This window comes from Bos indicus x Bos taurus, chromosome 19 (genome assembly GCF_003369695.1).
Source record: "Bos indicus x Bos taurus breed Angus x Brahman F1 hybrid chromosome 19, Bos_hybrid_MaternalHap_v2.0, whole genome shotgun sequence".
Classification (NCBI taxonomy): Eukaryota; Metazoa; Chordata; class Mammalia; order Artiodactyla; family Bovidae; genus Bos; species Bos indicus x Bos taurus.
Window position 1 is genome coordinate 14,837,918 of NC_040094.1, and position 26,506 is coordinate 14,864,423.

Here is a 26,506-nt window from a genome sequence, read left to right on the forward strand (position 1 = left end):
CGCGCGGCCCGCCCCGGGCGCGGGCGGAGGAGAGAAGGAAGGGTGCGCGCGGCGGCCAGCCCGCAGACGCCGGGAGCCGCGCAGCAGAGAAGAACGCTGGCCGCGAGCCTGGGCGAGCCGGTACGGGGCCCGCGGGCTCGGGCGGGGGGCAGCGGGCGGGCGGGACTTGGCGCCGACCGGGCCCCGTGGGCCCTAGCCGGAGCGGACAGCCATGGGCCCGCGCGAGCCGGGTCTCCAGAAACTTTGTGCCGGCGTCCCCCACCTGCTCCCGGGAGCTTCTCGCATCTTCTGGTCGGCGGGGAGAGGAGAGGCCCGGCGACCTCCGCCGCGACCCCTCCTTCCCGCCCGGCCCCGCCTCGCGGGCGCTCGGAGCACCTCCCAACTCCGGCCGCCCACCCGGGCTGCTCTCCTGCTGCGGCGGCGCCTGGGCCCGGGTCCCGGCCCTCGGCTCCTCGCGAGCATCCTCTCTGCTCCCCTCCCCCTTCTTGACCCCTCTGCTCCCCGGTCCAGCCATGGCCTCTCTCTGCCTCTTCGCCCCGCCGCCACCGTTCTCCGGCTCCGAGCCTCGGGAGCGTCGGCGGCTTCTTGCCTCTTCCGAAGGTTTCTGGTGCATTGATAGAAGCAACTTGACTTTCAGCAATGCCAAGTATTCAACTTGAGGGTTTCTCTACGGTGGTGGATTGGTGTGCACAGTGCCAACGTTATCTTTTTATTTCTCTTAAGTACCCTTGCTCCAAAGCGAAGTTGAGTTCTTGTTTGTGTGCGAGAGGAGTTAGTTGCATGTTGTATGTAGCTGCCTTCTCTGGATTGTATAACTATATTTTATTTAGGTGGATGTTGCCAATGGTACCAGCTACTGTTATGGTAACTGGGCATCCCAGAGGCAAGGGAAGGAGGTGTGACTTTAAAATGCAGTTCTACTGTGTAGGGATTTTTTTTTTTTAAGTACCGCGTTCTTTTCATCCAGGAAGACCTCAGGGCATTTAGCATGTGTTAACTAGCTGTTCTTAGTTTTATGAGCGAGGTAGGTAAAGAGCAGTACCATCCTATTTTACAGATGTGGACATGGAGGCAAAAAGTCAGGTCCTGATTCTTTACTCATCTGAAAAGAATATGGACCAGGGTTCCTGGAATTCCTAGTCCGTGAGGGATTCTTAGTCAGAAGTGTCATGGAATGTTGGAACTGACTCCCTGAGATTGTACAGAGCAGTTAAAAGCCACAGAGGCTGGAACTGTCAGCATCTCCATGCTTGAGACTCAGCGGTGTCACAGAGTTAAGTGATACCAGACAAGTCATAGCTGCTCTCCGTGTGTTTCCTGCTCTTTACAACCAGAGGAACAAAGGTGCTGTATTCTTTCCAAAGTTATCTGAACGCGTGTGGAAGCTCCACTGTCTTGCGCTGCGTTTGGTGTTTCGTGATTGTTCCTTATTGTGGGCTCCTAGAGGCCTCCATTCTCGGGTTGTCTTTAGAAATGCGGGGAAGGAGGCACCCGTTAGAATGAATAGCTGCCTCTTCAGGAGACACCCCTGAGCCTTCACACCAGAGACAGGCTGAGGCAGGGACCCTGACCTGGGTGGGGGCAGAGGGTTGCCTTGTGAAGGTAGGAAGGCGCCCTGCACGGGCGGCTTGACACATGGGCCCTATTCCTGCCTCCAGCTCTGACTCATCTTCTGACGCTTGGGGGAGGAGAGGTAGATGCTTGATATTTTTGGCTTTCCCCCCATAAAACGGGAGACAGTTTCCTTCATTCCAAGGCTTTTGAACGTCACTGTCCAACGTGTCTGTCTATGCTGAGTTCTCAGTTGAACTCTCTCACAGTGGTTGAATGCAGGTATGATTTCTGCAATATTCTTTAATACAATGGTATAAGTATATATTCTTATTATTTAAAAAAAAAAAAAAAACTGGCCAGGTGTGTAAGTCCAAGAAATCCTTTAAAACTTTAGCATTTTTACATGTTGGCTCCTAAGGAGGAATCTTTGTTTGGTAGATTCTTTCGCAATTGGGATTTTATTTTAAGGCAAGATGGTTTACAAATACTTTTTCCCAATACCACAAGAATTAAACATTCTGTTTTAAAAAATTAAAACTTTACAGATAAGATTAAAACTTTCTTTTGAGCATCTGTCGCCAAAGTAATCGCTGTGTATATTTTTATTGGTTTATGTGTTTTCTTTCAGACTTTGCTAAGCATTTTTTTGAATGTTTGTACAGAATGATTCTTTTTTCTGGTTTGCATAGTCTGAAAACTTCTAGCTTTGCTTTTTTTTTTTTTTTCTGAGTGACATTTTTAACTATTTTATTTTATTATTTTTAAGTATTAACTTTAAAATGTCCTGTTTATAGACACTTGGTTTCTGTCTAGAACAGGTAGCTATGTGCTTTTAGTCCAGCTAGTCATTAAGTTTTACTAACCCTGATAGCACTGGTAGTATTTGCTCCAGACAATAGGCAAATGATCCTTTCTTAACTTTAAAACAATTAAATCATTAAGATCCTTGGTGCTTCTCTTGGTTGCAAAGGAAAACTTTGCCATTAAAAAATCTCGTATATTTGTCTTTTCTTTGCTTGTGAGGAGGCGTAAAAGGGAGTGGAAGGCGAAGGGAGTTGCTGAAGCAACAGTCCTGGGTGTAAACTTAGCGAGCGTTTAAGATGATAGCTTTAGTTATTTATGACAGTCTCACTGGGGTGAAGACAGAGAAAGGAAAACATTAACGTTTTCCGTGAAAACTGTTCAAATCAGTAATTTCAGAAGATAGATGAGCTAAAACAAAATTCACGTCCAAGAGTTTATGGGCTCCTGGTCGTCCAGTGGTTAGGACCCTGCAATTTTGCTGCTGAATCCTGGGTCTAGTCCCTGATCAGGGAAATTAAGATTTCACAAGTTGCTGGACATGGCCAAAAAAAAAGAGTTTATGGATTTATGTGTTAGACATTTATTAAGACTTCTGCTATGTGAAAAGTTAAGTGCTGACTACTGGGGTAGAAGGCAAATAAGGTCACTGACCTCATGAAACTGACAGGCGGTAGTGATATTCCAAGCAGAAGGATTCTCTCCCCAGATTGGCCAGAATTTGTAAGGCTTCTGAATTCCTGAAAACCAACATTGTGTTTATTTAACCTTTCTTAAGTTGTGAATAGTAGAACACAAAAGGGTATAAAACATACATGGATAACTTAATTATTTTAAAGAATACACAGCTGTAACCATCTTGCAGGTCAGGAAGCACCCTCTTTCCCAATGACCACCTCTCTCCTCACCCTAGAGGTAACCTAGCCAGTACTAGCTTCATTTTTGTGAAAATCATCCCCTTTCTTTTCTATAGTTTTTATCACCTAAATATATGTATATTTTAGTTAATTAATTTCATTTTTGGCTGCTCTGGGTCTTTGTTCCTGTGCACAGTCTTTCCTTGGTTGCGGTGAGTGGGGGCTGTGCTCGTTGCGTGGTGCAAGCTGCTGCTTGCGGCTTCTCTCGTTTCCGAACTTGGACTCTACGTACACAGGCTTCAGCAGTTGTGGCTCACAAGCTTAGTTGCCGCGAGGCATGTATGATCTTCTAGACCAGGGTTTGAACTCATGTCCTGTGCATTGGCAGGTGGATTCTTATCCACTGTACTGCTAGGGAGGTCCTGTCACCTAAAGATTGATCTCTAAACAATATAGTTTCATTTTGCCTGGTTTTCATCTTTATGCAAGGAGAATCAAAGTAGGTATTCTTGTAAATCCTTTCTTTGGGGGTGGCAGCCCATGTCACATATGTGTATATATGTAAGTGTGTGTATATATACATTCATATATGTATTTACACATGTATATGATTTTTTGGTTTGAATTCTTGCTGCATTACAGTTTTTTAAGATTCATCCATGTTGTTACCTGTGACTGTAATTAGTTCATATTTGCATGAATATTCCACATTTATCTATTTGTCATCTGCTGTTGATGGACGTCTGAGTTCTTTCTGGTCCAGGGCAGATGAGTATTGCTGTGTCATAGATGCGCGTATCCTCAACTTTACTAGCTGAGGCCAATTTTCCAAAGTGGTTGTACCAATTTACATTCCTCCAGTGGTGTCAGCCTTGAATTTATAATCCACTGTGCTTGCTGTTTAACCACAATATGTTTGGATATTTCCTGAGTGAATGAATAAATGTCACAGAGGTGGTTTGATTTGACCCCTGGCCCTTCCTGTACCACTGTATTTTTATATACTTATGTTTAATTGTATGGTTTGATCTAACATAACACCCAGCGCCAGAGATGGTTTTCCACTCTATGGCTGAGAAATATACAATAGAATCCTTCCAAAGGTCTTTTTTTTCTTAGATAGATGTGTAGTTACAGGGCAATTTAAAGATTGTAAAAGGAAGCATTAAAAATTAAAGTGTCTAGTAGTCTTGTCAAGGTTTTGGAAGACTTACCGCTTGGGCCACGAGATGCCTTGTGGTGGTGAGGTGTGTCGTGCTGGAGAAGACTTGCCTGGTTCCAGGCCCTGAATGGGCAGGCTTAGAGTGTGACGTGTGCAGGAACCCAGGCTAGTCGTTGTGAAAATACCGTCTGAGGGAGGGTTGGTACTCACATGCTTGTGTACACGTGCAGATCCCGAGAGGCACCAACGCAGGAATTCCCTGGCAATACCAGGAACCACAGCTTCTTTGCTATGAGAAGAAATGGTTTCACAGTCTTTGAAATGTTTTTCCAGGTCTCCCTTCGTACTGGATGGTAGAGGTAATTCACAACTGGGGTTGATAGTTCCTGCTCTCTGAGTAACCAGTTGCTGGGTTAACTTGAATCGCTTGTGTTTGGTGTTGCTAGCTGGATTTAAAACTGGTGTGTGTGTGAGAGAGAGAGAGAGAGAGAAGAGGAAAGAGGGAGGGAGAGAGGATAGGGAGGTCATATCAGGACAATTATTAAATTATTAAGTCCAGGTGTGTGTTGAGCATCTCGTGTACCTGGTATTATCTGCTAACAGTCTGTTTATATCCTGGGGGCAGAATTACAGTTCTGTAGGTTCAGAAAACACCCTTCAACTGTCACCATGAAATTAACTGATAAACTAGCATCTGAAAAAGAAAAAAATGAAAACAGGGCTTCCCCGATGGCTCAGCAGTAAAGAAATCCGCCTGCAGTGCAGGAGACCTGGGTTCGATCCCTGGGTTGGGAAGATCCCCTGGAGAAGGAGATGGCAACCCACTCCAGTATTTTCCTGGGAAAATATCCCAGTCCATGGGGTCACAAAGAGTCAGACACCACTGAGTGACTAAGCACACACATACACACACAAAAGAATATAAGATTTGTAATATACTAAAGGGTCCCCCCCCCAGATTCTCTAAAATAACCATAATTTAAAAAAAACTACTTATATATAAATTAGAATTTTTTGAGAAAAGATACCCACGGGGGAAGATGAAAAGTAGAGTCAGAACCTTAGTGATGGGGGAGATATCTTATTTGTGTTTTTTGATACCCTTTTCCAAAGGATGTAATTTGCAGAGGAACTGCGTTTTCCCCCTGTTGCAGGGAGGAGGAGGAGCTCTGGTGCCGAGGTCACGGCCCTGCCTGCTCACCTCATCATTTCCCATTCTTAACCTTATGTTGACAGAGAGTGACCTCCCATCCAGTTTGGTCAGCTTTCTGCTACCATCTGGAGGTCTCCGTGGACAGAGGGGCCCTTTTGAAATTCATATGTAACTCCTGGGCCCACTGGTGCCTTGTCCCAGAACAGTTCCATCGTCAGTGGACTGTGGCGGGTCTTTCTGACTCTTTAGGTCTTTCTGACTCTTTAGGTCTTTGAGGTTGCGGAGTGGCAGGAGAAAACTCTTTAACAAGAGGGTGTTGCTTCTGTTGACTAGTAAACAGTGACGTAGGCGATAGAGCACCTCTGGAGCCTTCCAGCCAGCAGCCCAGTGAGTCTCATGCAGGATTCTCATGCAGGGTTCTTAGGGCCACTTGGAAAAATATTTCTTTGCCATCTGCTGTGATGGCTTTATAACATAATTTCAGGGGTGGGCAGTTTTTTTTCTATGAAGGGTCAGATAGTACATATTTTAGGCTCCTGGGTCATACAGTTTTTGTTGCAACTATTTAACTTGCTGTTTTAAACATACCTTGTGACACAAAAAGGCGTAGTTAATATGTAACAAATGAGCGTGGCCGTGCTCTAGTAAAAACTTGACTCATGAACACTGAAATTTTAATCTCATACAGTTGCTGTGTGCCATGGAATGCTGTTCTTTTGAGTTCTCTGTTAACGGTTTAGAAATGTATTAACCATTCTTAGCTCACTGGCGGTAGAGAAAGAGATGCCTGACCGGACGTGGCCCGCCTGCCACAATTTGCCGGCCCCTGATTTGAACAAGAGTAGAGTTTAGGTTTGGGGGCTTCCCAGGTGGCGCTAGTGGTAAAGAATCGGCCTGCCAATGCAGGAGATGCAAGAGACACAGTTTTGATCCCTGGGTTGGGAAGATGTCCTGGAGAAGGAAATGGCAACCCACTCCAGTGTTGCTGGGATAATCCCATGGACAGAGGAGCCTGGCAGGCTACAGTTCGTGGGGTCGCAAAGAATCAGACACGACTGAGCAGGCACACAGAATGAGGTTCGTAGGCCAGTGGAGTCTCATTTAGCATGTGACTGGGGAGCCTGCAGTCTGTGGGGTCGCACAGAATCAGACACGAGTGAAGCGACTTAGCAGCAGCAGCAGCAGTAATTAGTAGTGTAATCTACAAAGAACAATGTGTATTATCTTTTTGTGTCAGACTATATTTCACTTAGTTTTGGCTGCACAGGGTCTTCGTTGCCGTGTGTGGGCTTTTTCTAGTTTCAGCAGCTTCTCTTGTCGCCTCGCCGAGCACGGGCTCTAGGGTGCACAGGCTCAGGAGTTGTGGCGTTTGGGCTCTGTTGTTCCATGGCATGTGGCATCTTCCTGGATCAGGGATTGAACCCGTGTCTCCTGCACTGGCAGGAGGATTCTTTATCATGGAGCCACCAGGGAAGCCCAAGATTATTTGTTTAGGAGACAGGTAAAGCCAAGGGAATAACTTGAGGATACTATGTTCTTTGACTCCTGTTTAACTAAAACTTTGATTTCTCCCTTTGCTCCAGGAAGGCTGAGATACACAGTTGCCCTCAGAATTCGGAAAGCCTGCTGTCCTTTGGCAGGGATATAGGAGTATGTGTGGCATTATCAGGTTCCCTCCCTCCAGCTAATTGCAGAGACCTAGCCTGGTTATCTTGTTCAGCTCAGAAACTCATACATGCCGCCTCCCTAGTGGCTCAGCTGGTAAAGAATCCGTCTGTAAGGCAGGAGACCTGGGTTCTTTCCCCGGGTTGGGACGATCCCCTGGAAAAGGGAAAGGCTACTCACTCCAGTATTCTGGCCTGGAGAATCCCATGGACTCTAGAGTCCATGGGTCGCAAAGAGTTGGACACGACTGAGTGACTTTCACTTTTGGTTTATAAAGAAAAATGGGAGGTTAATTCATCAATAGTTTACAAATGAAATTAATTTGGTATAAAAGTACTAAAAATGTGGAATTTGGCCAGGGGCATGAAAAAGAAATCCCCGTGGGGAGAAAGTCGAGGCTCACAGCTTGAGTTTTTTTTTATTTTTTAACTTTACAGTATTGTATTGGTTTTGCCATATATTGAAATGATCCACCACAGGTATACATGTGTTCCCCATCTTGAACCCTCCTCCCTTCTCCCTCCGGGTCATCCCAGTGCACCAGCCCCAAGCATCCAGTATCGTGCATCGAACCTGGACTGGCGACTCGTTTCATATATGATACTGTACATATTTCAGTGCCATTCTCCCAAATCATCCCACCCTCTCCCTCTCCCACAGAGTCCAAAAGACTGTTCTATAATACATCAGTGTCTCTTTTGCTGTCTCGTATACAGGGTTATTGTTACCATCTTTCTAAATTCCATATATATGCATTAGTATACTGTATTGGTGTTTTTCTTTCTGGCTCACTTCATTCTGTATAATAGGCTTCAGTTTCATCCACCTCATTAGAACTGATTCAAATGTATTCTTTTTAATGGCTGAGTAATACTCCATTGTGTATATGTACCACAGCTTTCTTATCCATTCATCTGCTGATGGACATCTAGGTTGCTTCCATGTCCTGGCTATTATAAACATTGCTGCGATGAACATTGGGGTACACGTGTCTCTTTCCCTTCTGGTTTCCTCAGTGTGTATGCCCAGCAGTGGGATTGCTGGATCATAAGGCAGTTCTATTTCCAGTTTTTTAAGGAATCTCCACACTGTTCTCCATATTGGCTGTAGTAGTTTGCATTCCCACCAGCAGTGTAAGAGGGTTCCCTTTTCTCCACACCCTCTCCAGCATTTATTGCTTGTAGACTTTTGGATCGTAGCCATTCTGACTGGTGTGAAATGGTACCTCATAGTGGTTTTGATTTGCATTTCTCTGATAATGAGTGATGTTGAGCGTCTTTTCATGTGTTTGTTAGCCATCTGTATGTCTTCTTTGGAGAAATGTCTATTTAGTTCTTTGGCCCATTTTTTGATTGGGTCATTTATTTTTCTGGAATTGAGCTGTTGGAGTTGCTTGTATATTTTTGAGATTAGTTGTTTGTCAGTTGCTTCATTTGCTATTATTTTCTCCCATTCTGAAGGCTGTCTTTTCACCGTGCTTATAATTTCCTTTGTTGTGCAGAAGCTTTTAAGTTTAATTAGGTCCCATTTGTTTACTTTTGCTTTTATTTCCAATATTCTGGGAGGTGGGTCATAGAGGATCCTGCTGTGATGTATGTCAGAGAGTGTTTTGCCTATGTTCTCCTCTAGGAGTTTTATAGTTTCTGGTCTTACAGCTTGAGTTGTAAAGATATTGATATATCCAGTGAGACGTCAGATGGTTAGATGATCAGAGTGCCCAACTCTTCACTCTTGAGCTCTTAGTCCTATGAAGTTTATTCTAATTTTTAAATTCATTTTTGTCTTCTTTAAGTTAATAATGAGCATCTAAGTACTGAGATCTTATTTGTGAATGGACCTGAGATATCACGATTCTGCTTTTCAAGGAATTTTGAGGCAAACTTATACTTCCCTTGGGTTTAGTTGTTGATGTGTCATTTTTTTCTTCTTCTTTTTTTTTTAATACTGTGGGTCGGGCTTTCCTGGTGGCTCAGACAGTAAAGAATCCACCTACAATGCAGGAGACCTGGGTTGGGAAGATCCCCTGGAGGAGGGCATGGCAACCCACTCCAATGTTTGCCTGGAGAATCCCAATGGACTGAAGAGCCTGGAGGGCAAAGAGTCGGACACAACTGAGCGACTAAGCACAGCATAGCTGAATACTGTGGGTCCAGATGTTCTTCCCTATGGAAATCAGAGTTTACCAGGAATCTATGATTCATGTTAAAGTATTATTTATATAGGCTGTGGCATAAATTGGTTTCCACTTATTACCAAGCAAGCTTAAATGTGATTGTGGAAATATTGCACCTATTTTCTTGGTTCAAGTTGATCAGATTTTTCACACCCAAAGACCATCTCATACCACTTAGCGGTTTAGGATATTTTAGATGAATATTCATATTATAGGTAAAGCACAGTCAGACCAGCCTTACATTCCTTAATTTCTTTCTTTCTATAGTTTTTGTTTTCTTCCCTGGTGAGATGTACATTTTGGTAGTCTTCAGTCAGTCTGTTGTGGTCAGATTGTATGACTCATCAACAAATGAACCGCTGGTGGAGAAGGGGTTCTGGCCTCAGCGGGGGCGCTCACTTTCTGGGTGGAGTCTGGGAAAGTCTCTTGGTGTCCATTTACCTGATTCCTCATCTGGGAACCATGACAGCACAAGGATACTGATCCCGGAGAGGCTGAGCGTGCTCTTGTGGCTTCAGCAAAACAGGCGCTGAGTTTGCAAGTCCTGCGGGACCGACGGAGGCAGATTAATGAGACCTGCGCCTCTCACCCTTCAGTGTGTGTACAGCTTACCTGGGATGTTGTTAAGCTGCAGAATCGGATTCCGCAGGTGTGGGGGTGGGGCCCGAGATTCTGCATTCAGGCTCCAGGTTGATGGCTACTGGGCCCTGGACCACATTTGGTGAGCAGTGAGGGGCTATAGCAAAGGGCTGGTGTTCTTCATTTGGAATCTCCAAATAGGGAGACTTCTTGCAAAGCAGAAACGGAATGGCGCCTGCTTTAAATGGATTGGAGAAAAAGCATGATAGTGTAGTCTCTGAGACACTTCCCCGAGCAGCAGCTCAGGTTTTCAGCACCACTGACTGTTTTGCCTTGTCTTGACCCTGTGCCTTCTCTGCATTGCTGCAGCACCCACTGTTTGCACCACTCATTCGACTCACTTGATGTTGGTCTCTTACTGTTGCTCACCTGCTTTATATGTATATCTTGTGTCATCTCTTGAAGATGATGAAATCCTAGCACAGGGTGATGTCTCTTGTTACCCTGTATCCCTGTTCTGGTGACTCTTGGTGCATAGCACCCCATTCCAGAACCCAGGGGTGTAAAAGTCATTTTTCTTTTGCTCACAGATTCCTGTAGGTCGAGAATTTGGACCTTATGTAGTAAGGACAACTTGTCTTTGCTCCACAGTGTCTGGAGGTGACTTGATGATTGGGAGCTAGGTTCACTGGGGTGTCTTTTTTTTTTTTTTTTTAATACTTTTATTTATTTATTTGGCTGTGCTGGGTCTTAGTTGCAGCATGTGGGATCTAGTTTCCTGACGAGGGATGGAACCCATGCCCCCTGCAGTGGGAGTGTGAAGTCTCGGCCACTAGACCTCCAGGAAAGTCCCGAGAACCACTGAAGTGTCTTGATTCACATATTTAGTAGTTGATGCTGGCTGTCAGCTGGGACGTCCGCTAGGCTGCTGGCTGGAACTCGCACAAATGACCTCTCCACACGGTGACTCTGGCTTCTTTGGGCTGCCTCACAGCATGGCAGCTGGGTTCCAAGAGCACGCGTTAGGAGACCAAGGAGAGGTGTATGACTTGTTCATGGTCTAGCCTCAGAAGCGTCACTTCTACTGTTCTGTTTTGGTTGGTCACGTGGGATGCAGGGTGTTATTGTGGCCATTTTTGGCAAATACATTCTACCATAGTCCCCAGCAGCACTTGGAATAGTGTAAACACGTGGCATGAACTCAGGAAATACTGTTGTGTGCATGAGCGGCAGATAAACATCTAGGGGGACGAGGACCAGGTTCAAAACCTCAGTTCCAAATGGGAACAGGTTGCCTCTGATACAAGTACATGCATACTTTCACCTTTTATAGGTAGTTATTTATAGTCTCTTATTCTGTTTGCAACATGAGAATCTGTGAGTTTATCAGTGGAGCTAAACTTCTGAGGTCTGTGTGTCCCTGTCACTGTCGGCATGCTTTTTTCCCAGCTCTCATCAATTGGACTGCTCCTGTCTTCCTTTGGACTGTGGTCTGTTCTCCACCCAGCAGCTGGCTAGTGCCTTAAAATGATAAGCCTTTGTTAGGCTCAGTTCGTGGGCCGGTTGGTGGTCCATAGGAGGATATCGAGATGTCAGCCAGGCCACGACGACACAGGCAGTTGCTCTACAGCTGCGCTCTATGGGATATCTGTGGCCAAACTATCAAAAGGGTGATTCTCAGATCCCTTAGTTCTCTGTGTGTGATGCATATCTGTCCTCTTCCCAACCATTGCATCAGTTAAATTATATGGCAGGAAAAGAAAAAACAACCCCTCCCCCAAAACTAAGATGTTTTAGCAAATTAGCTTTCCCAATTTAGCTCTCTAGATAAGTGAGAACAATTTGTGAATATTTTTTACTTCGTTTTAACATGAATGCAGCTCAGTATTTGTTTGAATTTTTTTATTCTCAATGTTTTATCAGAAAGTTTTTTTTCTTCCCCTTGAATTTTGCCACACTGTGATTTTTATTTGTAAGAGTTAACTTTTTTCCCCAGTGGAACACATTTATTTTATTTAATATTTTTTGAATATTTATATTTATTTGGCTCCTCCAGGTCTTTGTTATTGCACATGGGATCTTTAGTTGTGGCATGCAGACTCTTAGCTGTGGCACGTGGGATCTAGATCCCCGACCAGGGATCAAACCCAGGCCCCCTGCATTGGGAGCACAGAGTCTTAGCCACTGGACCGGCAGGGAAGTCCCCCCAATGGAACACATTTCTGACTTAATAATGAAAAAAGTAGTATTTATTTACTTACAGCAATGTAGGCTAATGCCTCTATTTTGATGACTTTAAGGGTGTTTTTTTTTTTGAAAGTAGACATTTAATGGAAGAAGAAAATGTGATTACATAGGCTTTTTGTGTATTAAAAAAATAAAAAGTATAGGCCTCCAGTATATATTACAAACCTCTGAAATTCCTAAAGCTAAAAATACCTTAGATCATTTTAAAGGGTCATCACTGGCACCACTGTGGCCATTTTTTTCTGCTTATTCAAAAGAAGAAAAAGCTGTAGATAGAATTTCAGTTCTTTAAGTCCTGATTCTAGTGGTTTTCTTGTCGTAATTTTTTTTTTTTAAAGGTGGCTTCTGTGGCAGTGGGATGGATCCTGTGATTAGACTGCAGGTAGCCAGTCTGCACCTGCTCCGGGTTAGATCCTGGCCCCCACATCCCAGGAGCACTCCAGTTGTTAAAGCTTATGCTTTCCTGAGATTATAGGCCCCCCAGGTAGACACTAATTCTGCATTTTGTTTAGCACTTAGCCCTTTGATGTTCATTATTCAGAGACCAGCATCATCCCTGGCATTTCTTATAACTTGTTAAAAAAAACACAACTCCCTGGGGTTGGTTTAGGACAGCTCCTCCTTTTTGTCCTTCACCTCACCCCTATTCTCCTGGCCCAGAAAGCATTTGTTCCCTCTCAGAAGTAAATGTAGCTGAACACTGTGAACATCCGTGAATGAGCTGAACACCATGGACAGCGACGTGGACATTCCTTGGCGTTCTCTCTGGTCACCCTTGTCCCAGAGACCAGGGCGCTGCAGTGGGAGCAGTGCTGTCACTCAGAGGGCACCTTGGAACCCCTGACCCCTCAAACATGGTCAGTCTTTACTCTCCCAGTAGATACCCGGTTTTCCCTGCATACATTCACTGGGTTGATTTTGACACACCTGTGATGTCATACCCATGTTTTCTTTTATTCACTTTGATTAGAATCTGCTCATCTTAGACATGAAGAAGACTAGGGCTTCTTGCTCTGCCTTCCCGGGGCCTGCTCCTCGCGGTGGTCCCTCCCTCTGCCGTCAGGAGGGCTTTCTGGGACCTGGAGGCTGTACCGTCTGTGGCGCTGTCTCCGTCTTCTGGGCAGTAGAAGAAGCTGGAGCAGCTCAGCCTATCTGGGTCAGTCTTTTCTGTGTGGAGCTCTTGATCTGCTTAGGCAGAGCTAAGGCCCCTCTCGTGCACCGAAGGCACTGGTGGCGTGGGGCGCTGGAAGGGCGGGTGAGGAGGCTGCAGCCGCGCCCCACGGGCACCGTGAAGCGGTGGGCTTGAGCCGGGAGCCTGGCCACCTTGGGCCTCTTCTCGTGAAGAGCCCAGCGCCTTGCCCTCTCCCAGCTGAGATCCCTCGCCCTTTCTGAACCTTATGTTTCCGGTCTGCGAGAAGGGTTTGGGAGTCGTGGTCAGAGGAGCGTCTGTATACCAGTGCCCTCTGAGTGCTCTCTGGCAGAAGTTGTTTTTCTGAACCTTGGACTCGGCTTTGGCAGTTTAAGCAGGTTTTTGGCACGAGACTGACAAGCAGCAGCAGGGAGGGAGCATCCTGTCTGTCTCACTTGGATTCTGCCCCAGGGATTCACAATCTGCTTGCTTTTCCCTGCAGTTTAAGTACTCTCTCACTGCCCAGCGAAGGAGGAGTTAACTGAGTGAGCTAGGCTTTCAGCCTGCCCATCCCTTAACCATGGCCCTTGATAAAGACCTTGCCGCTGAAAAGGCCAGTGAGCCTGGGACCCCAGCCTTAGGAGGGCAAGTGGCTTCCCAAACAGGATAATTATTTGGGAGACCACAGGACATGAATCCCTCTTAATTAGACAGTCACTGGATAACCTGGTTGGAAATTTGATTAGCATCTTCCGCACTGAGGAAGGAGTTATCAGCAGCAGTTCAGAAGCCTTACTTGGTGTGTTTATTGCCACGTGGTGACTTTGCTTTTTAAACTATTAGGATTCTGCCAGGGAGAGACTTGGAAGCGGCATGGGACTGCGCTCTGCTGCAGGACGGGCTGTTCTCTCAAAGTTCTGCCCATTTCCATGTACATTTAACCCTCACGTCCGCACTCGTTTCCTCATGCAGCTGCAGCTTTGTCTTCTTGATGCGATTTCACCTACACACGACCCCTGTGTTACTGGTCGGCCGATGTGGGCCCCACACAAGGGGCGGTAAGCCTGGGAGAGGCAGCTCCCTTGTAGCGAGCAAGGGCAGTTTCTGGGGAGACGCTGAGGGGTCAGCACCGGCACTCTGAGTGCCTCAGTCTGGAAGGGGGATCGGCGGCGCACCGCAGCATCACCTCTGCAGGGTGCTCAGTGTCCCCCGGCCAGCAGCAGCAGCGTCACCTGGGAAATAAATGCCGGCTCCCGAGCCCCCTCTGCGAACCACTAGGTCAGGACCTCTGGGGGCGGGGCCTAGCAGTCTGCTTCCACAAGCCCTCCAGGAGATTCTCATGCTCGCCAAGCGTGAGAGCCACTGCGGTATAAAGCTGCAGCACGTTACGTCAGTTTCAGGAATGCCACGTAACGATTCCACATGTGTACATACTGCAGAATGGTCACCACGGTAAAGTCCGTCACCGTAGTTAACAAAGTTTTCTTGTGGCAAGAACTTCTAAGATCATTCTCGTAGCAGCTTTCAAATATGCAGTACAGCGCAGATAGCCACCATGCTACATATCACGTCCCCGTGACTGACTGTAAAACTGGAAGTTTGTATCTTTTAAGCCTCTTCATCCATTTAATCCCCACTTCTGAGAACCAGCAATCTGTTCTCTGTGGCTTTGAGCTCTTTTTTTCTAAGATTCCACGTGTAACTGCTGCTATGCAATATTTGACTGACTTAGCATAATGCCCCCAAGACCCATCTATGATGTTGTAAATGGCAAGCTCTCTTTTTTAATGGCTCATTAATATTCCATGGTGTTTGTATCTGTACCACATTTTCTTTCTCCGTTCATCCACGCATGGACACGTTAGGTTGTTTCCATGTCTTGGCAGTGAACGTGGGGATGCGTCTGTCTTCTTGAGTTAGTGTTTTTATCTTTGTTGGATAAATACCCAGAAATGGAATTGCCAGTTCATACAGTGATCCTATCTTTAACTTTTCAGGGACCCTCCAGATGGTTTTCTGCAGTGGTTGCACCAACTTATATTTGCATAAACAGTGGGTTCCTTTTCCTCCACATCCTTGCCAATACTTATTATTTCTTGTCTTTTTGATAGTGAAGTGAGGTTTTGGTTTGTATTTCCCTGATCATTAGTGATGTTGAATACCTTTTCATGCACCTGTTGACCATCTGTATTTCTTCTGTGGGAAAATGTCTATTCAACCCTCTGTTCATTTTAAAATTTGATTTTTTTTTTCTATTGAATTGCATGCACTTTTTATATAGTTTGGATCTTAACCCCTTATTGGTCAAATCATTTGCAAATATTTTCTCCCCTTCCACATGAGGGCTTTTTCTTTCATTTAGTTTCCTTTGCTGTGCAAGAGCTTTTTACTTTGATGTTGTCCTTGTTTATTTTTCCTTTTGTTGCCAAATCCAAAATATCACTCCTAAGACCAATGTCAAGGGGCTTGCCTCCTGGATTTTCTTCTGAGTTTTATGGCTCCATCCTTTCATTATTGCGGTGTGTCACACTGACTGACTGCAGATGTTGTACCATCCTTGAATTCCTGTGATAAATTCCACCAGATCATTGTGTATGATCCTTTTAGTATATTCAGCAATATAGTTTGTTGATATTTCGTTGAGGAGTTTTCCATTAGGTTTATCAGAGATACTGGTCTGTAATTTTCTTGTGGTGTCCTTGTCTGGTTTTGGTATTAATGTCATGCTGGCCTTGTAGGATGAGTTTAGAAGTGTTTGCTCCTCTTCTGTGTTTTAGAAGAGTTTGAGGATTGGTACATATTCTGTAAATGTTTGGTAGAATTCACCAGAAAAGCTGTCTGTATCTTAAACTTTTGTTCATTGGTGGCACGGGGTTGTGGGAAGTGGGGGTTGATGAGGGATTCAGTCTTCTTCGTGGTTACTGGTCTGTTCACATTTTTTATTTCTTCATGATTCAGCCTAGGTGTATAATTACTAGTAGTCTCTTAATGATCCTCTGTATTTCTGTTGTGTATCAGTTGTGAATTTTTTTCCTTCATGTCTGATTTTAAGTCCTTTGTGTGTGTGAGTCTGGCTAAAGATTTGCCAATTTTGTTTATCTATTCAAGGAGTGACCTCTTAGTTTCATTGATCTTTTCTATTGTCTTTTTAAAAATGTTTATTTGGTTGCTTTGGGGCTTAGTTGCAGCTCCGATCGTTGGTCTTCGTGGCAGCACGCGAGCTCTTGTTGCAACCTGTGGGATCGAGTTCCCTGACCAGGGATCACACCCAAGCCCCCTGCAGCGGGAGCTGGAAGTCTCAGCCACTCAGCCACCGAGGAAGCCCTTCCTATCTTTCATAGACTCTGTTTCTTTTCACTCTGATCTTCGTTACTGCTTTCCTTTTACTAACTTGGGACTTTGTTCTTTTCCTGGTTCCTTGAAGTGTCGAGTTAGACTCTCTGAGATCTTGTTTCTTGACGTGCCGGCATCTGTCATTTTGAGCGTCTTAGGACTGCTTTTGCTGTCTCCCGTAGGTTTTGGTATGCTGTATTTCCACTTTAATTTGTCGCAGGTATGCTTTTATTTCTCTTTTGTTTTCTTCTATGACCCATTGGTTGTTCAGTAACGTGGTTTAATCTCCACTTATTTGCGAATTTTCCAGTTTTCTTCTTGTGATGATTTCTAGTTTCAGACTGGTGTGACTGGAAAAGATGCTTGATGTGATTTCAGTCTTAAGTTTATTAAGAGTTGTGTTGTGGCCTAAGTATATGATCTGTCTTGGAGATTGTTGCATGTGCACTTGACAAGAATATGTTCTGCTTTTGGATGAAATGTTCTGTATATATGCGTTAAGGTTACCTGGCCTCACGTGTTTGTTTAAAACTGATATGTGCTTACTGATATTCTGTCTGGATGATCTGTCCATTGATGAAAGTGGAGTATAAAGTCCCGTATTATTGCATCACTGTCTGCTTCTCCCTTGAGGTCTGTTAATATTGCTTTATATATTTAGATGCTCCTATATTGGGTGCAGAAATATTTACAAATGTTTTATCCTTTCATTGACACCCCCCCCTTTATCATTATGTAATGCCCTTCGTTGTCTCCATTTTAAAGTCTGTTTTGTCTAAGTGTAGCTACCCCAGCTTTCTTTTGGTTTCCATTTGTATGGAATATCTTTTCCCATCCTCACCTTCAGTCTGTATATCCTTACATCAGAGGTAGGCAGCACGTCTTTTTTTTTTTTTTAATCCATTCAGCCACTTTCTGTCTTTTGATTGTAGATTTAGTCCAAATACATTTAAGGTGATCACTGGTAAGCCTGTCCTCACTGCTCTTAGTCTCTCTGCTCTCTGCTGTCCTGCTTCATGGTTTGCTGGTTTTATTTATTTATGGCCGCCCTGGGGCTTCGTCGCTGCCCGAGGGCTTTCTCTAGTTGTGGAGGAGGGGCTGCTCTTCAGTTGCAGCTTCCCCTGTGACTGGAAAAGATGCTTGATGTGATTTCAGTCTTAAGTTTACTGAGAGCTGTGTTGTAGCCTAAGTATATGATCTGTCTTGGAGATTGTCGCAGGTGCACTTGACAAGAATATGTTCTGCTGCTTTTGGATGAAATGTTCTGTATGTATGCGTTAAGGTTACCTGGCCTCACGTGTCTGTTTAAAACTGATGTGTGCTTTCTGACGCTCTGTCTGGGTGATCTGTGCGGGCTTCCCGTGGTGGTGGCTTTCGTGCTGTGGAGCCAGCTCTAGGGCGCTCAGGCTCCAGTAGTTGCAGAGCGTGGGCTCAGGAGTCGTGGCACACGGGCTCAGCTGGCCCGCGGCACGTGGAGGCGTCCTGGAGCAGGGCTGGGTCCACGGCTCCTGCGTTGGCAGGTGGCTTCTCAACCCCTGGACCACCAGGGAAGTCCTGATGGCTTTCTGTAGTAGTATGTTTAGATTCTTTTATTTCTCAGACCTTTTGTGAATCTCCCATGAATAGGTTTTTGCTTTATGATCACCGTGAGGGTTACACATAACTTATTAACAGTCACAGTTTCAGTCATTCTAAAACTCTACATTGTCCTCTATCCCCCATGTTTTGTTTTGTTGTTGTTGTTACATTTTACACCATTTTATCTTGTATATCCCTTAACTGTTACATCTTTGCTAGTGTTTTTTTTTAACCTTCATACTGGCTTTATGAGTAACTCATCCACACTACCGTTAGTTTTACGTTTTATTTTTCTAAATTGTACTGTATTTACCTCTACCAGTGAGATTTATATTTTCATATATTTTCCTATTATTACTTAGTGGCCTTTATGTTTCAGCTTAAGAAAGTTGCCTTAATTCTTGTAAGGCCGGTTTACTTTTTGCAAGCCTGGAAAACTTGATTTTTAAATTCTGAATGACAGCTTTGCTGAATATTCTTGTCTGGAAGTGTTTTCTTTCAACATCTTGAGTATATCATGCCACTCCCTTCTGACCTGGAAAGTTTCTGCTGAAAACTTGCTGATAGTCTCTGGTGGTTCCCCTTGTATATACCTCGCTGTTTTCTTCTGCTTTTATGAAAGTTTTCTTGTGTTTCCACTTTTAACAATTATAACGTGTCTTGGTATGGGTCTCTCTGAGGTTTATTTGGAACTTTTCCAAACTTCCTGGATCTGAATGTGTTTTCATCCCTAGTTAGGGGAGTTCTCAGCACTTTTTCCTTTTTCTCATGCTGTGCTTATTTGCTCAGTCATGTCTGACTCTTGGCTACCCCATGGACTATGGCCCACCAGGCTCCTCTGTCCGTGCGGATTCTCCAGGCAAGAACACTGGAATGGGTTGCCATGCCCTTCTCCAGGGGATCTTTCCAGCCCAGGGATTGAACCCAGGTCTCCCGCACTGCAGGCAGATTCTGTACTGTCTGAGCCACCAGGGAAGCTTGATGTTATCTCACAAGTCCCGTAAACAGTCTTCACTTTTTCATTCTTATTTCTTTTTACTGCTCTGTTGGTTTGAGTCTCACTGCCCTGTGTTTGAGTTCATTAATCCTTTTTACTGTCATCTAGTCTGCTGCTGAACTCCTCAAGTGTATTTTTCAGATAAATTACTGTATCCTTCAACTCTGTGACTTCTTTTTGGTACTTTCTTATATTTCTCTTTGTTGAAGTTCATTCATTCTTTTCTCAAGTGAGCATCATTATGACCATGATTTTGAACTCTTTAACAGGTAAATCATTTATCTCCATTTCAGTAAGGACTTTTTCTGAGGTTTTATCTTGTTCTTTCACTTGGAGCATAGCCCTCTACTCCTTCATCTCCCTTAACTCTCTGTTGGTTTCTGTCCATTAAATAAAACAGCCACCTCTCCCAGTTTTGGAGGAGTGACTTTTTGGTTGTCTCTCACATCTTTGTGATTGTCTGCGTGGCCTATTTTTAGCGGCTCCTGGTAGTTGCAGGTGGACCCCAAACTGTCAGAGTTCTATCAGGAAGGGTCTCAGTCACCAGCTTTTAAAGCGTGTAAATTCACAGGCTTGTGGGACCCCTAGCATTAAGTCCCACTGTCCACCAGAAACAGGTGATCTAGAGGTGTTCCCTGGGCCGCAGTCACAAAAATTGGGGTACCAGATGAGTATACAAATTCGTTTCTAGAAGATACCAGAGAGTTGGAGTGAGACAGAGGGAGAACAAAAGATGGTGTCTGCCGACCTCTGTTCCCATCCCCAGAGTGTGCTGAAGCAGAAGCGGCCCCTCAAGTCGGAGCTCCCAGACAAGCAAATAGGCCTCTCACAGAAAGACTGAGAGTGTGCTGATACCTGTGTAGTGCCCCAGGGCTGCCCAGAATTGTGTTTGCCCCCAGAGGTAGGTGATCAAGAAGTGTCCGCGGGTGGCAGCCACAGAATCCAGGGCACCGCACACACGGGTGCCCTGGGACGCAGCAGAGCGCAAGTGCGAAGATGGTGCTCACCCTCTGAGGTCTTCAGGGAGGGTTACGGTAGCCTGCCCACAGGTGGAAATCTGTAACTGTTGTTTAAAAACGATTTTAAAATGTTAAATACGCACATGTCATATGACCCAGCCTTTCCACTCCATGGGCTTCCCTGGTTGGCTAGGCTGGTAAAGAATCTGCCTACAACGTAGGAGACCTGGGTTCAATCCCTGGGTTGGGAAGATCCTCTGGAGAAGGGAAAGGCTGCCCAGTCCAGTATTCTGGCCTGGAGAATTCCCCTGTATACAGTCCATGGGGTCACAAAAGCCTCGGACACGACTGAGAGACTTTCACTTTCCATTCCTAGGTGGTTAACCAGAAGAAAGGAAGGTGTATATCCACTACCTGTCCATTAATGTTTCTGTCAGCTTCACTTGTGCTAGGCTAAAACTAGCGTCAGTAGGTGAACAAACTACATCTGCATGCTGGAACACTACTCAGCAATCAAAGAAAGGAATGACCTGTTAATAGACAGTTTCACAGGTGAATGTGAACATAATTATGCTGAGTGAAAGCCAGACCAAACAGAAAAACCCTGTATCGAATGAGTCCACCGTAGAAGTCTAGAAGATGTAAACTATAGCGACAGGTGGATCAGTGGTTGCTTGGGAGTGGGGCTGGAGGGTGAGGGGAGCGTGAGTTAGAAAGGCGCGTGAGGACATTCTGGGGGCGGATGGATATGTTTATTATTTTGAGGTCATGGTGTCTTGAGTGTACATATGTCAAAACTCATTGTTTTACATCAAATTGTATGTAAGTTATAGCTCCACAGAGCTGTAGGAAAAAAAAAAAATGAAAATGTAAGTGTAATGGTTACCTGGGAAAGGCAGAGGGGACAAATAGGAGAGGAACAAACTCTTTTTCCCGTTCTGCACATGTTGTTTTCCATTACGGTTCATCACAGGATCCGGTTCCTTGTGCTTACGCAGCAGCACGCTGTTTATCCATCCTATATACAATATTGATAGTTTGCAGCCGCTAATCCTAAACGCCCACGCCTTCCCTCCCCCACAGCCCGTCCTTTTAGACAAGTCTGTTCTCTGTATCTGAGTCTGCTTTGTAGATATATTTGTATTTTAGATTCCACGTATAAGTTATACCATATGGTATCTATTTTTCTGACTTCAGTTAGTGTAATGATATCTAGGTCCATCCACGTGGCTGCAAATGGCATTATTTTGTTCTTTTTTATGGTTGAGTAATATTCCACTGTGTGTGTTCATCGTATCTTTATCCATCCAGCACCTTCGGTGGTTTCCACATTTTGGCTTTTGTTAACAGTGCTGTGAACACTGGTGTGCGTGTATCTTTTCAAATTAGTTTTGTCTGGACATCTGCTCAGGTGTGGGATTGCTGGAGTCGGACATGACTTAGTGACTGAACCATATACCACATGGTAACTCTTGGGCTTCCCTGATGGCTCAGCAGGTAAAGAAGAGAGACAGGAGAGAGGGATTTGATCCCTGGGTCGGGAAGATCCCCTGAGGAGGAAATGGCAATCCTCTCCAGTACTCTTGTCTGAAAAACCCCATGGACAGAGGAGCCTGGCGGGCTACAGTCTGTGGGGTCACAGAGTCGGACGCGACTGCGCGCCTGAGCACGCACGGTGACTCATTTTAGTGCTCTGAGGAGCCTCCACACTGCTCCCCGTTGGGACGGTACCAGCAGTGCAGGAGGGCTCCCTGTTCTCCACAGCCCATTCTGCATGTGTTATTTGTAAACTTGTAAATTATGTACACTCTGACTGGTGTGAGGTGGAACCTCGTAGTTTTGATTTGCATTTCCCTAATAATTAGCCATAAGCATCTTTTCATGTGCCTATTGATCATCTGTATGCCTTTTGGTGTCTGGTATTACGGTCTTCTGCCCACTTCTTGGTTGGGTTTGTTTAGAGTTGTATGAGCTGTTTATATATTTTGGAAATTAAGCCCTTGTCTGTTGCATCATTTGCAAATATTTTCTCCCAGTCTGTAGGTTTTCTTCTCATTTTGTTTATGGTTTCCCTTGCTGTGCAAAAAGCTTGTAAGTTTGATTAGGTCCCATTTGTTTATTTTTGCTTTTATTTCTATTGCTTTGGGAGACTGACCTCAGAAAACACTGGTACTATTATGTCAGAGACGGTCTTCCCTGTGTTCTGGGAGTTTTGTGGCGTCATGTCTTGTATTTAGGTCTTAAGCCATCTTGAGTTTATTTTTGTGTGTGATGTGTTCTCACTTCATTGATTTGCATGTGGCTGGGGGAAGATCACATTTTTAATAATGCTGATTGGTGCTCACATTGTCGCATAAATGAGTAAATGAGAGGGCCAACACGGACAAGAAAACAAAATGAAAGTCATTTCAGATTGCTGTCCACCACCAGCACGTTCTGGAACTGACGTTCATGGCCAAGGCCACCTCTGCAGTGCTGCTCTTTGTGGGGCTGGCTGGCTCCCTGCACCCGGCTTGGCTGCTGCACCCAGTCCCACACCGCTGGCCTGGCTGCTGGCACAGGGGACAGAGTTCAGCTTCCTGTGCATTTCTTGCAGGCCCCGTGAGCAGAGCCTTACATGTCAATATGCGGTCTCTGAATCCTCCTCTCAAAAATTCACCTTTACTATGGCCAAAAGTGCACTTACGTGCACGACACATAACCCGTGGTGTGAAAAATCTTAACAGAAAGCTGAGACTTGGGTTGATAGTTTTCAAAATATTTACCTGGCCTCAGCTCAGCACATGGGCATATGAACTCAATTTGTTAAGTTGCAGCACGTGGGATCAAGTTCTCTGGGGATCGAGCCCAGGCCCCTGCATTGGGAGCACGGTGTCTTAGCCACTGGACCCCCAGGCAAGTCCCAGGTTGATAGGTCTCACTGGCACATTCTTTACACATGGAGGTATATTTAACACGCTTTCCACTTCTAGCTTTATTCCAGTCAAACCTAGTTTCATAGTTAAAAAAACCCAGGAGGATTTCTTTTGATCTTCCTGATTGACCACATTCCCACTTCCTTGTCTTTCTACAGATCTGATTTGTATCCAGTCTGATCAGCACTCCCTCACATAAGCCTTTCCAGACCCAGGACTCCAGAGGAACCAGGCACCTCACAAGTGAGTAGCCCCAGCGCCGCCTGTCTGTGAAACGGGGATGCTCTTCTGACTGGAATCACTCCAGGCAGCCCTCCGGGGCCCTGGGTGGGGGATACGCACACTTCTCAGGGCACAGACTAAAGTGGTGTGAAAGACGACATAGACATCCTGTTAAACTTTATTTCCAACACCCATCTTAAGCCAGGGGGCCAATATATCTTGGAGATTAGAAAAATCTTGGGCTGAGAAAAGTGTATTTGGCCAAATCCAGGGTCAGGTCAGCTAAAATGCTCGTTAACTTAGAGGAGTGAATTTTTGCTACCATGGCCTTGAAGTTATCTGGAATTGTTTCCATGGAAATGTCATAGCACAGGTATTCAGATGTCACAAATAATAAATATGATAGAGTTAGCTCTTTTAAATCATAAAGAGCTAAGGTGACCATATGTTCCTGGCTTTTCTATAACTGATCCAATTCAGTATCTCTCTAGTCTACAAAGCCCACTCATTGGAATGTAATACCTAAAGCGGTATCATTTTTACACCTTTGTAAGATCTCTGTGTCTAGAGTTAGGCTTATGAAACTATGGCCATCATAGCCGTGGAGATAGGCAGGAACATATGAAAGAGCATGGCCCTAGGTGGGATCAGAAGTTCTGATCTCTAATTACCACCGAACACCACTCCCCTCAGTAAGAGCAGGACCCCACAAGGCTGTTACTCAGGGATTAGCTGCACTTGCTTTTGTCTTTAACGTTCCCTAAAATAGGAAGACTTTCTCTTTAGTGCCTTAAAAAAAAAAAAATCGTAGCGCTGAATTTTACATTGATTTTGCATGTTGGCATCTTTGACTACCTTTCCTGTTAATCAATGAAAATGATTTGTCTCCATCCTGGGAAGAACACACAGTTATAGAAAATAACCATCTCCAATCGTCTCACCTTCCCGTTCCACAGACACTGCAGAGGCTGCAATGAATCAGTAGCATTTAGGGTACTGACGGATACTGTATCTTGCAGGAAGGCGACTGTAACTTCCGATTCCTTGGTGGAGGAAAACACCCCCTTCTGGTCTTGCTTCCAATGATGCAAGTGTGATTGCTGGTGTCTTCATGAGCTCCAGAGGTCACAGCACGCTCCCCCGGACTCTCATGGCCCCCCGGATGATTTCTGAGGGAGACCTGGGAGGCATTGCGCAGATCACCTCCTCGCTCTTCCTGGGCAGAGGCAGCGTAGCCTCCAACCGGCACCTCCTCCAGGCTCGCGGCATCACCTGCATTGTGAACGCTACCATCGAGATCCCCAATTTCAACTGGCCCCAGTTTGAATACGTTAAAGTGCCTCTGGCGGACATGCCTCACGCCCCCATTGGACTGTACTTTGACACCGTGGCCGACAAGATCCACAGCGTGAGCCGGAAACACGGGGCCACCCTGGTGCACTGTGCTGCGGGGGTCAGCCGCTCGGCCACGCTCTGCATCGCGTACCTGATGAAATTCCACAACGTGTGCCTGCTGGAGGCCTACAACTGGGTGAAAGCCCGGAGGCCCGTCATCAGGCCCAACGTCGGCTTCTGGAGGCAGCTGATAGACTACGAGCGGCAGCTTTTTGGGAAGTCGACAGTTAAGATGGTACAGACACCGTACGGCATAGTGCCGGACGTTTACGAGAAGGAGTCCCGACACCTGCTGCCTTACTGGGGGATCTGAGCCACCGGAGCCCGCAGCAGCAGCCCCTCGAGCGGTACCAGCATCTGCTACACGCCGTCTGCTCCCCTCCTCACCTCTCTTTCCAAATGGTGGACAAATGCTCCTCCCTGAAGTGTTTTTTTTTTTTTACACTGGGTGTTCATGTTTTATTTTGAGAGAGAGGGAGGGGAGGGGAGGAAGACACTGGGAATGCTCACATTGCTACTAACATTTTTAAAACTAACATTTTGGAATAGTGTTTATGAAAATCTTGAACTGGCTTTTAAACAGTTTCAAGTTTCAACATTTTTAACAATTTCAACAGTTTAATAAACTGTTTGGTTCTGCTGTGTTCTCAACCCCATGCCTCTTGGCATCGTGGGAGGAGCTCAGTGCAAAAATCACTTTGGACCCCCATTAACCCTTTAGGTACAGGCTTTGCCCAGGCTGCCAACCAAACAAATGCTTAGGGAACACTGATACCAGCATCAGTCTCCACTGGATCAGCCCTACTCTTTTCCTTTCCTTCTATTATTTAGTGACTCTGTAAGTTTAAAAAAAAAAAAGCCTTTATTATTTAGCTGTTAAATAATTATAATGCAATCTGCTGCAAACACCCTCTTGGAATCAGTGTGCCCCAGAAGTATATTAGCATTATTTTTAATAAATACATCTGCTTAACATATTGGAATTTTTACTGAGAATTTCGGGGGGAGGGGGTGTTTGTGTTGATGGACAAAAGATAGCTCTTGAGTAACCATTAAGGGTATGGCTCCTGTGATAATTGTGAACGCTGCTTAAAACAGACATCGCCTTGAGTTGTGTCAGCGTTTCCCATCCTTGCAGATGGGCGGTATTAACCTCAGGAGACAAACAGCGTGGTCTTCTACACTAAGAAAGTGTAGTTCTCAGCTGTCTCTTGGTAACCGGAGGGCACCGATGCAGTGAGTCCTCCACAAAAGAAGTTGTTTTTTAACAAAAGGTATGCCCCTCTGCCTGCCTACTGACTTACACAGAAATGCCCTAAACGGAACCTCAGCACAAATGATAAGCTAACACAATGGCTTCCTTTGTTGAAACTTGGAAATGTCACCACCCCTCGTAAATCTGACAGCACAACAGGGTAGGTACCCGTTTCTGCGAGTGTCCATTCCATGCCCCTGGGAAGCCACTGCAAGCTCCCACGCTGCCCCTTCCTTTTCGAGGAGAGCCACCTGTCCCAGCAACAGCCTGCTTTTACTTCATTTGCCAGGTAGGTTGTAGCCTGCTTATATCCATAGAAAAATTGCCTAGATTTTGGTTTTGTGTGGCAAGAAGCCCTACATATAATGCCAGTGGCTGCGTATTTATATAAATCATATTCTTCAGATTTTACCTGGTTTGTGGCAATTGTCTCCCTCTGCGTTCTAATTTTGAAAATCTGCCCACTTAAAAACATGCGCCATTATTGTCTGCATGGGAAAATTAAAATGAAATTAATGGTTTCTGTGGGAAA

At 45.2% G+C, this 26,506-nt stretch overlaps 1 protein-coding gene across 1 annotated transcript; it reads left to right on the forward strand.

The window, feature by feature from the left end:
• On the forward strand, window positions 1-25,696 carry DUSP14 (dual specificity phosphatase 14). Its single transcript, XM_027519072.1, has 3 exons — window positions 1-120; window positions 23,261-23,345; window positions 24,344-25,696. The coding sequence occupies exon 3, from the start codon at window positions 24,436-24,438 to the stop codon at window positions 25,030-25,032; it is 597 nt and encodes a 198-aa protein (XP_027374873.1). The 5' UTR covers window positions 1-120; window positions 23,261-23,345; window positions 24,344-24,435; the 3' UTR covers window positions 25,033-25,696.
• Window positions 25,697-26,506: the final 810 nt, after the last annotated feature.

Bases quoted from the DNA above. Each gene is read 5' to 3' on its own strand.
- DUSP14 (XM_027519072.1), top strand. From the start codon at position 24,436: ATGAGCTCCAGAGGTCACAGCACGCTCCCCCGGACTCTCATGGCCCCC.